This window comes from Sus scrofa, chromosome 14 (assembly GCF_000003025.6).
Source record: "Sus scrofa isolate TJ Tabasco breed Duroc chromosome 14, Sscrofa11.1, whole genome shotgun sequence".
NCBI lineage: Eukaryota > Metazoa > Chordata > Mammalia > Artiodactyla > Suidae > Sus > Sus scrofa.
Window position 1 is genome coordinate 348,154 of NC_010456.5, and position 12,153 is coordinate 360,306.

A 12,153-nucleotide genomic window follows, 5' to 3' on the forward strand; every position below is an offset into this window, starting at 1 on the left:
GCTCGCTGCTGAATCCCAGTGCCGGGCGCATTAATACTCCTAAAACATTCTTTAAGAACCGCCCCCAATTTCTTGCAGGGACCCTCCCCGCCAGGGCGCAGTACTTCGAGACAAACGCCGGGAAAGAACAGAGCCCGGGTCTCCCGACCTCTCGGTCCCCGCCCTCTACTGCTTGAACTGCTCTTAACCTCCCTCTTTCGCAGCACCCCAGGGAGCGACAGAGCGCGGGCTGGCGCGGGCCAGGGGACTTGGGACTAGTGCGCAGAGTGCACTGCGAGGGAGCGCGGAGGTGGCGTGCAGGGTGGGACCAAGAGCTGCACGGGTGAGTGGGAGGTGAAGCGGGGCTCAGAGCGGGGGCGGGGGGGGGCGGTGAGGGTGAACCGCTGGGATGTGGGGTGGGCCGCAGGGGCCAGAGGGTGAGGGGAAAGGCTGGGGTGGGGCGGCTCGGCTACCTGGAACCTGGTGTTGTGTGTGCCCCTGCTGCTGCCGCTGAGCCTGGGGTCGTGGGTGTCTGCGGGTGTCCCGCTCTCCCCAGTGCGGACGCCCCTGTTCCAGCCAGAGGCTTGTGCCGAGGTCCCGGCGCCCCGCGGTGCGAGGGGAGCCAGACACCCACAGGTGATCAGCCAACCGAGCTCAGAGCCCCCCCTTCTCTGCCTTGTTTTCCCGTAGGTGTCCGTGCGTCAGTGCTCACCGCCCGGTGTCTCCCTGCAGGTGTCCTTCTGTCGCAGGTGTCCCTCCCGCACGTGTCCCCGCGTCCGGCCATGGTGGACGTGCTGGGCGGGCGGTGCCTGGTGACCTGCGACGGCGCGTGGGTCGAGGCCGAAACGGCCCTGCAGAACAAGGTGGTGGCGCTGTACTTCGCCGCGGGCCGGTGTGCGCCAAGCCGCGATTTCACCCCGCTGCTCTGCGACTTTTACGCTGAGCTAGTGGACGAAGCGCAGCCGCCCGCGCCCTTCGAGGTGGTCTTCGTGTCTGCCGACGGCAGCGCACAGGAGATGCTGGACTTCATGCGCGAGCTCCATGGAGCTTGGCTGGCGCTGCCCTTCCACGACCCCTACCGGCAGTGAGTGGGGACGAGCGTGGGGATGCTGGGAGCTGTCGGGCGGGCCCCCCACAATTCCCGCCCCAATCCCTGGTCCCCGGGCTTCCCCCAGCAGTCGGGAGCTCTCGGCTAAAGACTCCCCACCCCGACCTGTGCCGCCCTCTCTCAGCTACATCGTTGTCTCTGCTTCAGCTTCCCAGGGAGGCTTTGCGGTAGGCGGACGGGGAACATCTGCATCAAAGAGCCGGGGGCGGGGGGTGCGGAGCTTGTTGACCCTGGACCCTAGTTTCTGGCTCGTAGGGTCTTAAGCTCCAGGGATCTGAATTTTAAAGGACCCTTGGTGATGCTGATGCTTCGATCCAGGGAGCCCACTCTGGGAACCTCAGCCCTGGGTCGCTCCACCCTACTTCTCAGGGAAGACTCCACCCCTTTTCTGGAGAGCAGGGGGAGACTCAGGTCAGGACTGGAGACTCTGGATTGACTGCCCCGGGCCAGTAGTATAGGGCTGGGGGCCAGGGGCTGTGGGGAAGGGTAGGGACTCAAGGGCTGAAGGAACCTAGTGCAGGCCACGTTGCGGTTTCATTTTTACTGGCAGTGACTGAAATTTCATAAAGGTGTTTCCTCTTCCTGTAACTGTAGGAAGAAACACCTGAGAGGTGACAAAAATCCTTGCTCTTCCGAAGGGATCTTGCCCCACTCTTGCTTTAGAAAAGACCTGACGTGGCAGAGACCCTCGATTCTGTTGGATTTCCGAGTTTGTGAACAAACTAAATTGACCCTGGTGCTCTGTTGCCTGTGGTCATGGGCTCCTCTGGAGGGGAGGAGGGAGGAAAGGGGAGGAGGTAGGGTGTAGGATGGGGAGGGAGGGGGAGGAAAGGGGAGGCCGTGGGAGGGAGGGTTTGGGAGGAGGTGAGGGAGGACCCAGGGCAGAGGGGGAGGAGGTGTGGGGTTAGGGGAGACAATGTAGGGGGGGACGCGGAGGGAGGACTTGGGGAGGAGGGAGGACGTGGGAGGACTTGGAGAGGATTGGCAGAGGGGAATAGGCAAGCATGGCTTGTCTGGCATTTTGGCATCTCCAGGGGTGTAAGAGTAAAGATTTAGATTTACTGCTCTTCACAAAGTACATTACCCCAGCATCCCTTAATAGATAGGGACATGAATTTCTTTCTTTTTTTTTTTTCTTTCTTTTTTTAGCTTTTTAGGGCCACACCTGCAGCATATGGAGGTTCCCAGGCTAGGGGTTTAATCAGAGCTGTAGCCTTCGGCCTACGCCACAGCCACAGCAACGCCAGATCCGAGCCACATCTGCGACCTACACCACAGCTCAGGGCAATGCCGGATCCTTAACGCACTGAGCGAGGCCAGGGATTGAACCCACAACCTCATGGTTCCTAGTCTGATTTGTTTCCGCTGCACCACGATGGGAACTCCTCTTTCTTTCTTTCCCTAGGGCATGTGAACGTTTCTGGGCCAGGGATTGAACTTGTGCCACAGCATCAACCCAAGCCGCTGCACTGACAACGTCAGATCCTTAACCCACTTGGCCAGAAGAGAACTTTGGTTGTGGCTCAGCGGAAACGGATCCAACATGTATCCATGAGGATGCAAGTTTGATCCCTGGCCTTGGTTAGTGGGCTGGGGATCCGGTGTTGCCATGTTGCTATGAACTGTTGTTGTAGGTTGCCAAGGTGGCTTGGATCCTGCGTTGCTGTGGTTGTGGCAAGTCAGCAGCTATAGCTTCGATTTGACCCCTAGCCTGGGAACTTACACATGCCTCAGGTTCAGCCCTAACAAGCAAAAAAAAAAAGGAAAGTAACTTTGGAAAGTTACCTGGAGGAGTAATTTTCCCTCAGCGCATGCTTTTGGTGATGCTGAGGAAGCGGTGAGGCCCAGGCCCTAGAGACAGGTGCCTGCTTCCTAAATCCACACTTTGGGCAGGGCTAGGAAAGTCTAATTAATGATAGATCTAAATGACTGTGATTTGCTTGGCGGAGGGATCTGTATAGCTTCATGTCTAGTGGTGGTTGTAAAATGAGTTTGGATTTGCATAGTGTTCAAGTTGTACATAGCTTTTGAAAGAACACACTTATTTTTTGTTTCTTTGTTTTGTTTTCTTCTTAGCCGCTCCTGCGGCATATGGAGGTTCCCAGGCTAGGGGTCGAATCGGAGCCGTAGCCACCGGCCTACGCCAGAGCCACAGCAAAGCGGGATCCGAGCCACATCTGCAACCTACACCACAGCTCAAGGCAACGCCGGATCCTTAAGCCACTGAGCAAGGACAGGGACTGAACCCGCAACCTCATGGTTCCTAGTCGGATTCGTTAACCACTGCACCACGACAGGAACTCCCAGAACACACTTAGTTTTGAAAATGACAGAGACAGTGTTAGTAATTAGGCAAAGAGCTCAGGCCCTCGGCAGAGCCCAGCTGTGGGATCTACTCATGGGGTGACTGTAGGTAAGGCGTTCAGCTACTTTTACTGATAGGTCACGTGATGTATGAGGACCAGGCTGATGCATAGATTCAGAGCCCTGTCAGCTGACTGTGTTCCAGCATTTTGCACCTAGTGCCTGTTTCATGGATGTGCTGTTGGGTTGCAGAGACCTCTGCTCCTGGCTTTAGAATCTGTGCTTTCCCCTCTGGCTTCCTCTGGAGGGGATGCTGGGCCTAGGCCTCCCCTGTACAGCCTCGCTCTGCATCCCCCGTTATCTGGTCAAGTCCCCTTCCATCCACTGCAGGCGCCGAGCAGTTTAGGGCAGGTCGACCGCATTCAGCCATCTCCCACCGGCCAGCCTGACCTCGGAGGAATCTCATGTTTTTTGGGAAGGGAGTTTAGCTCCTTGTGCTTCCCCCTTTCCAGACTGAATTTTGTTCATCCTGTCACTGCAATGTATAAATTAGGAAATGTGGAATTCTGTGGGAAATTCTTGGAGTAAGGCTCTAAATTCTGCTTATCCCAGCCTGCATTTTAGAATCAGATCATGGACAAAAATGGAACCGGCTGCAACTAAGGAGAACTAAAAAAATGTAGGAAGCCTCCGGGTGGCCTTTGGGGAAGTTTGTAATGTGTGCAGAGCATGGCATTCCGCTTGGTGTTGGGAGAAGGTGGGGCCAGGATGGTAGTCACTGGTTCGTCCTGGTGAGGGACCTTGGCCACTGGATTTCTGCTAACCTGCCGAGGCTCAACGAAATAGATCACCACAGAGCCCCACGGGGTTACCCCGGGCGTGGCTGGAGGCAGCACAGCTGCAGGTGCACCTGCAGGAATAAAGTGCCTGGAGCCATTCACTTGTCCTCAAGGTCGTGCAGATCTTGGTTGTCCAGTGTAGCTACTATATTTTCCCACCTCCACTAGTCATACACCTGTCACATCCTCAACCCTGGGGCTCCCGCTTCTCTGCCTGGTAGCTCTTCCTCTTCTTTTGTTCCCTGGAAGCAATGGGAGCATTTCCAGCCCCCGGGGGGCCTATGTCTTCCATAGCTCAAGCCCACTGCCACCCTTGTGCTTGGAATGTTTGTCTGGCAAGGCAGGGGGTGGGGTGGCGGTCTCTGTGTAGACCCTAAGGTTGGACCAGACATTGTTCAGTGCTTGGCGCCTGCAGGGCACATGTTTGATGGATGCTTGGAGCAAGTAGAGAGATTTCCTCGGTAACAGTCTGCCTGTGGCTGCCATGGAAAGAGACTGGAGCCAGACGTTGCCATGGCAACCCAGAAGCAGTCGTGCCAGGGACGAGGATGGGCTGCTTTAGGTGAAGGGAGGGTGAGGAGGAGGAACTGAGCTCTCAGATTTCCCTGAAATGGTTAAAATGCTCAGAGCTATCACTTCATCCCGCCCAGCAACAAGGCTCTTTTCTTTTTAAGGCTTGGTCTATTGTCTCTGGACATGGATCCCGGAGGAGATGGGGTTGGCTTTGGGGGAGGAGGGTGGTTATGTGCCTCTCCCATGTGGCTCCAAGGTTACAGCTGTCCCCAGGCAGAGGCTGCCACGATGGGGATTTGAGGATTTGAAGATAAGCTGGAGCAATGAAATGTCTACTCAGACCTTCTCCTGGATCCTCAAAGCCCCGCCTGTTCCTGATATTCCCGTGTCTCCCCCTTTTCCTTCTCAATCTTGGTAGAGCTTTGCTGTTTTCCAGTCTAAGAGCTGGGTTTGGTTTTGTTGCTCTCTGCATTTAAAAAAAAAATTTTTTTTTTTTAAATGGCTGCTCCTGCTGCATATGGACGTTCCTGGGCCAGGGATTGAATCTGAGCCACAGCTGTGACCTGCCACAGCTGTGGTGATGCCAGACTCCTTAACCCACTGCAGCAGCCAGGATTGAACCCGAGTCTCAGCAGCAACCCAAGTGGCTGCAGTCTTTTTTTTTTTTCTTTAATGACTCACCCCATGCTGATTCATTTCTTTTTCTTTGCTTTTTTTTTTTTGACAGATGCAGCTGATTTATTTATTTTTATTTTTATTTTTTAATACTTAATGAATTTTATTACATTTATAGGTGTACAACAATCATCACAATCAAATTTTATAGCATGTCCATCCCAAACCTTCAGCGCATCCCCCCACCCCCTCAACTTGTCTCATTTGGAAACCATAAGTTTTGCAATGTCTGTGAGTCAGTATCTGTTTTGCAAAGAAATTCATTGTGTCCTTTTTTATTTTTTTTTATTTTTATTTTTTTTTTGTCTTTTTGCTATTTCTTGGGCCGCTCCCGCGGCATATGGAGGTTCCCAGGCTAGGGGTTGAATCGGAGCTGCAGCCACCGGCCTACACCAGAGCCACAGCAACGCGGGATCCAAGCCGCGTCTGCAACCTACACCACAGCTCACGGCAACGCCGGATCGTTAACCCACTGAGCAAGGGCAGGGACCGAACCCGCAACCTCATGGTTCCTAGTCGGATTCGTTAACCACTGTGCCACGACAGGAACTCCCATTGTGTCCTTTTTTAGATTCCACATGTCAGTGATAGTGTTTGATGTTGGTGTCTCATTGTATGACTGACCTCACTTAGCATGATAATTCCAAGGTCCATCCTTGTTGCTAAAAATGTCATTATTTCTTTTCTTTTAATGGCTGAGTAATATTCCATTGTGTATATGTACCACATCTTTTTTATCCACTCCTCTGTCGATGGACATTTAGGTGGTTTCCATGTCTGGGCTATTGCAAATGGTGCTGCAGTGAACACTGGAGTACATGTGTCTTTTCGAGCCATGGTTTCCTCTGGATAGATGCCCAGGAGTGGGATTGCTGGATCAAATGGTAGTTCTATTTTTAGTTTTCTGAGGAAGCTGATTCATTTCTTGGTTCAGTGATTTCTGTCCTCAGTCCCTTTTTTGCCTTCTTTCTACTTTCCTTTTGTTTTTACTTCATACCTCATCTCTACAGAGACTTTCAGTTTTGGATAAGAGTGAGTAAGACACAAGTCTCTAACTGTGTCTAATTGTATCTACAACTTGGAACCCATAGTGTATTCTGTATAGCCCTGTTGTAATTATTTTGTAAGTCTGCATTGCAATTTCATAAATAATATATAGTTATGTAGTTTTTAACTCATTCCAAAAATTATTTCTTATTGGTTTCCATTTCCATTGTGTATGGTCTGATTAAGTGGTCTGTTACCACTGATTATTTGAAATTTATTAAGATCCCTTTATGACTGAGTACGTGGCTGGTTTTGTAATCAATCCATAAATGTTTAAAGACAAATTGAGTACCATGGTTGTTTTCCTGCTTGAATTAAAATTTGTCTTTTTTTTTTTTTTTTTTTTGCCTTTTTGCCATTTCTTGTGCTGCTCCCGCGGCACATGGAGGTTCCCAGACTAGGGGTCTAATCAGAGCTGTAGCCACCAGCCTACACCAGAGCCACAGCAACACCAGATCCGAGCCGAGTCTGCAACCTACGCCACAGCTCACGGCAACCCCGGATCCTTAACCCACTGAGCAAGGCCAGGGATCGAACCCGCAACCTCATGGTACCTAGTCAGATTCATTAACCACTGAGCCACGACGGGAACTCCAAGATTTGTCTTTGAGGGAGTTCCCATCGTGGCACAGCAGAAATGAATCTGACTAGTATCCATGAGGATGCAGATTCTATCCTTGGCCTTGCTCAGTGAGTTAAGGATCTGGCATTGCCATGAGCTGTGGTGTAGGTCACTGACTTGGCTCGGATCTGGTGTAGGCCGGCAGCTGTAGTTCCAATTCAACCCCTAGCCTGGGAACTTCCATATGCAGCAGGTGAGGACATAAAAAAGCAAAAAAAAAAAAAAAAAAAAGATTTGTTTTTGACCTGGATACTGGAAAGCATCAGGGAGAGCCTGATGGAGGTGTCACAGAGGAGATTTGGTAATAGGAGGGTCTCAAGTGCATTTTCCTTCCATGCAGGTTCACAATCCTGAGGGTGACAGATGAAGGAAATCAGATTACTGCTAATGTGAGGCCCTGGCAAGCTGGCCGTGGATACAGGATGGAGATTTTCACTCAGCTGTCCTGCCTTGAGGCCACTAATCCCTGTGAAGGTTATGGGGAGATTTGCAAAACTAAGAAGGCAGACACTCCTCTCCCTAAATAAATACAAATAATTTTGTAGAAGGGCCACTTAACCACTCAGTGGATTACACGTGACAGTAAAAGTAGCTAAAAAATGTCTCATCCATGATGTTAATTGGTATATCCTTGAATGCATAGGGCAGAAAGTCTAGTAAGGCTTTGCATTTATCAAGAACTCATGGGAACTTTTACCATTATATGTACCTGATATATTTCAGCCTCTTGAGATGTAGGGAGGATGTATATTTACTAGGTTATCTGTTGGTTTAAAATTGCACTCTGCAGTTTGGCAGCCTCTAGGCACATGTGGCTGCTTAAATTTAAATTTTTGTTTTCTTTTTAGGGCCCTACTCATGGCATATGGAGGTTCCCATGCTAGGGGTTTACAGCTGCTGGCCAACACCACAGCCACAGCAATGCCAGATCTGAGCCACGTCTGAACCTACACCACAGCTCACAGCAACATCAGATCCTTAACCCACTGAGCAAGGCCAGGGATCAAACCCAAAACCTCATGGTTCCTAGTCAGATTCATTTCCACTGTGCTACAGTGGGAACTCCCTTAAGTTTAAAATGAACCGAAACCAAATATTCAGTTCCTCAGCCACACCAGCCACATTTCAAGTGCTCTGTAGTCACGCGTGGCTGTGGCTACAGCATTGGGCAGCACAGATACAGTTCCATCACTGCAGACGCTCCTCTGGGACAGCACTGGCCTGGAATAGGCTGGTACCAAGAAGAAAAGAGGCCCAAAGGAATCCTCAGCCCCGGGGAGGGCTCACCAGGCGGGCTGGGTTCTAGGGCTTTGCAGGCTCAGCTGGCACTGGGGAGGCATTGGTCTTTGCCAATATGCGCAGCAGCCCGGCCTGTCCCCTGTTAACTCTCAGCCCACCCTCTTCTCTCCCCCAGTGAGCTGAGGACCAGGTACCGCATCACGGCCGTCCCCCGGCTTGTGATCCTGAAACCAAACGGGGAAGTCATCACTGACAAAGGACGGAAGCAGATCCGGGAGCGCGGGGTGGCCTGCTTCCAGAACTGGCTGGAAGCTGCTGACATCTTCCAGAACTTCTCTGGTTGAGCTGGGGGGAATCTCTGGGGACCCTGTACCCGTTGCTCCAGCCGATGCATCGTTAACACAGCAGAGAAGAGGAGCAGCCCGTTTTCTTTCTCTGTGCTAGTGGTTTCTTCAGAGCAGAAGCACTCAGCTGTGGTAGAAGGAGAATATTGCTCAGGGGATACCCTCCCTGTAGCCTTGGTTGTAATTATTTTTTATTATTCTTAGTATAGCTTTCTCCACATGAGCTTAACTGTATTCACATTGAGCTATTGGAAATCTATGCAAAACATGTATTTATACAGGCTCTTCAGGTAAAATAACATATTGATACATTTTTCTAGAAATGTCTTTAATGATATGCTTTCACAACTACATTTATTACCAAAGTTTGCAGAATCTATGTGCTTTAATAAACAAAGCTGTTTCCACTTGGAGCCTTCTGATTTCCCTCTTTCTCCTGGCAAACTAAGTGAAGCACTCAAGAACTACCATTCTCAAACACTTTGTTGGGCTTTTCAAAGGGGGTAGTTGTTTTTTGTTTTTGTTTTTGGTGTTTTTAGGCACATGGAAATTCCCAGGGTGGGGTTGAATTGGAGCTGTAGCAACCAGCCTGTGCCACAGCCACAGCAACGCCAGATCCAAGCCTCATCTGTGATCTATGCTGCAGCTTATGGCAACGCTGGATCCTTAACCCACTGAGCAAGACCAGGGATCAAACTGGCATCCTCATTGATACTTGCTGGGTTCTTAATCTGCTGAGCCTCAGTGGAACTCCAAAAGGGGATTTCTTTTTTTTTTTTTTTGGTCTTGTGTCTTTTTAGGGCCGCACCTGTGGCATATGGTGTAGGCTTCGGCCTACACCACAGCCACAGCAATGCCAGATCTGAGCCGTGTCTGCAACCTACACCACAGCTCACGGCAATGGTGGATCCTTAACCCACTGAGCAAGGCTAGGGATCGAACCGGAAACCTCATAGTTCCTAGTCAGATTCATTTGTGCTGAGCCACGATGGGAACTCCGGGGGTAGTTTTTAATTATGAGTTTTTCAGCAATTTCTTTCTTTCCTTTTAACTTTTAATAACATCATGATATCTCAGAAAGAAAAGAAAATTTCAAGGCTCTATAGTCACATCTTCAACATCAAAGCTCTGCATCTTCTAAAAGATGCTGATTGATGCAGGTAAATGAATATTACACACTGTCTTTGCGGATAGCAAGAGAGCTGTGGGTGGTGCCAGTTCCTAGCCTCCGGGCCTCTCTTCTTGCTGGCCTGCCTGCTGGAATCCACTAACTGCATTCTGATCCAGAAGATTTGATCCCCCCTTACCCCTTCTATCAGCCAAGTTCTCTCCATCAAGACTGAGAATAAGCATTGCTGGGGTCCATGGGTTGACTAAAGATGTATTTGATGGAGCTAGCCTGGTCATTATTTGCTCCAGAAATAAGTGTAAAAATGCAGTTTTCTTCCCCAAACAAGAGATGGCATATTCACTTAATTATGGTATTTTTTCCAGCACCATAGTGTTAGCTATCATTTTCCTCACATCACATAGTTACCATAGTTACCTTGTGGGGGCATGGGCAGCTCTTGCAGGTATAACATCCACCAACAGTGCATATCTGCGTGTGTGTGTTTGTGTGTGTGTATGTGTGTGTGTGTGAACCGCAACCAGACTTCTAAAAAGGGGAGATAGGTCCCTCCTGGTAAACACGAGGAGCCCAAGTACTGGGCTTGGGAGCTGCGGAGCTGTTGTGTGTCTGGTGAGCATTCGACACCTGGAGGGAGGGAAGGGTGGTGGGGGAGGGAGGGGCCCTGGGCAGTGGCCACCCAACAGCTTCTCCAATCCTACAGGGCATGCGCCTCCCTCCGAGGGCAGGGCTCAGCCTGGGAAAGCAATGTGTTCTTTGCTGTATTATTGTTACCAGAAGACATTTCCTTTACTGTTACAGCATTCCTTTTTACTTTATTTATTTATTTATTTATTTATTTTGTCTTTTTGCCATTTCTTGGGCCGCTCCCGCGGCATATGGCGGTTCCCAGGCTAGGGGTCCAATCAGAGCTGTAGCCACCAGCCTACACCAGAGCCACGGCAACGCGGGATCCGAGCCGCGTCTGCAACCTACACCACAGCTCAGGGCAACAGCGGATCCTTAACCCACTGAGCAAGGCCAGGACTGAACTCGCAACCTTGTGGTTCCTAGTTGGATTTGTTAACCACTGCGCCACAACGGGAACTCCCTGTTACAGCATTCCTACGAGTTAATTCAAGGCAGGATATATTCAGCCGTCTATCAGAGAACTCTGAACTAGTTGCTATTTCTCCAAGTGCCTTTGGCCACTCTCTTACAATAGTGCTGGAGGCTGGGTGACGCCCTAGACAGACACCGAAGGCTGCAGACGTGCCTGGCACGTGGCTATGCATGACAAGATCTTGAAATCTTGAATATGAACATCTTTGCAAATAGCCTCAATAAAATATTAACAAATTTAATTCGAATGCTCATTAAAATAATAATAAACCACAGCCAAGTAGGATTTACCCCTCAGGAATGCAAGGATAATTCAAATTAGGACATCTATTCACATAGTTCACCATAGTAATAAGTCAATGAAGAAAACAGCAATAGCAAAACATGCACACTGTGGAAAAATAGAGGGAAAAATCCCATCCTCCAGAGATAGAGCCACCGTCGAAATCCCCCACCACCGGCGTGTCCCCTGTGAATACCCTGTGATTCCCATCTTTATCTTACACCCTTGATGAAATAAAATTTATATTTTAAGGCAAGGCAATAAAAAACTCAACATAAAATCCTCTCTGCGTGTTTGTTTGGACCTCCTCCATCTTCATAATTTTTTGAAATTGAAGTATAGTTGATTTATAATGTCATGTTAGTTTCAGGTACACCAGCCCAGTGACTCAGTTATATATAGTCTTTTTCAGATTCCTTTCCCTTAGAGGGTGAGGTAACTGGGAGTCTGCATCATCCACCTTCCCTTTCCAAGTGTCTGGGGATTGCGTGCTTGTGGGCAGCAGGCAGTTAACTTCTTCCACCTGCTGGGGTTTCAGTATCTGCAAAACAGCTCAAAGGACGTGGCTCAGAATATTATCTATGGCCCATACATTGGAACTAAAGGTTCTTGACTTTGTATAATGGCTAAAGTATTATTATTTTGTCTTGCTTGATTTCCTTTCTTTCTGCATTTTCTTACTTCTCTAATTAATATCATTCTTTGACTAAAGTCTTTTTTTTTCTTTTTTTCTTTTTTAGTTTTTTTATTTTTTGCTTTTTAGGGACACCTGCAGCACATGGAAGTTCCCAGACTAAGGGTCGAATTGGAGCTGCAGCTGCCGGCTTATGCCATAGCCAGAGCAACTCGGGACCCCAGCCACATCTGCAACATACACCGAAGCTTGTGGCAGCGCCAGATCCTTAACCTACTGAGTGAGGCCACAACCTCATGGATAGCAGATAGAAGAGGTCCCAACAAACACACAGGG

At 49.6% G+C, this 12,153-nt stretch overlaps 1 protein-coding gene across 2 annotated transcripts; it reads left to right on the plus strand.

Moving 5' to 3' along the window:
* NXNL2 (nucleoredoxin-like 2) lies at positions 72-9,074 on the plus strand. 2 transcript variants are annotated; one of them, XM_005670383.3, is made up of 3 exons: positions 72-322; positions 712-1,063; positions 8,502-8,993. In XM_005670383.3, the coding sequence occupies exons 2-3, from the start codon at positions 762-764 to the stop codon at positions 8,668-8,670; spliced, it is 471 nt and encodes a 156-aa protein (XP_005670440.2). In that variant the 5' UTR covers positions 72-322; positions 712-761; the 3' UTR covers positions 8,671-8,993. The 2 variants fall into 2 exon arrangements, with proteins under 2 accessions (XP_005670440.2, XP_005670439.2); XM_005670382.3 differs by having other exon boundaries at positions 76-322; positions 670-1,063; positions 8,502-9,074.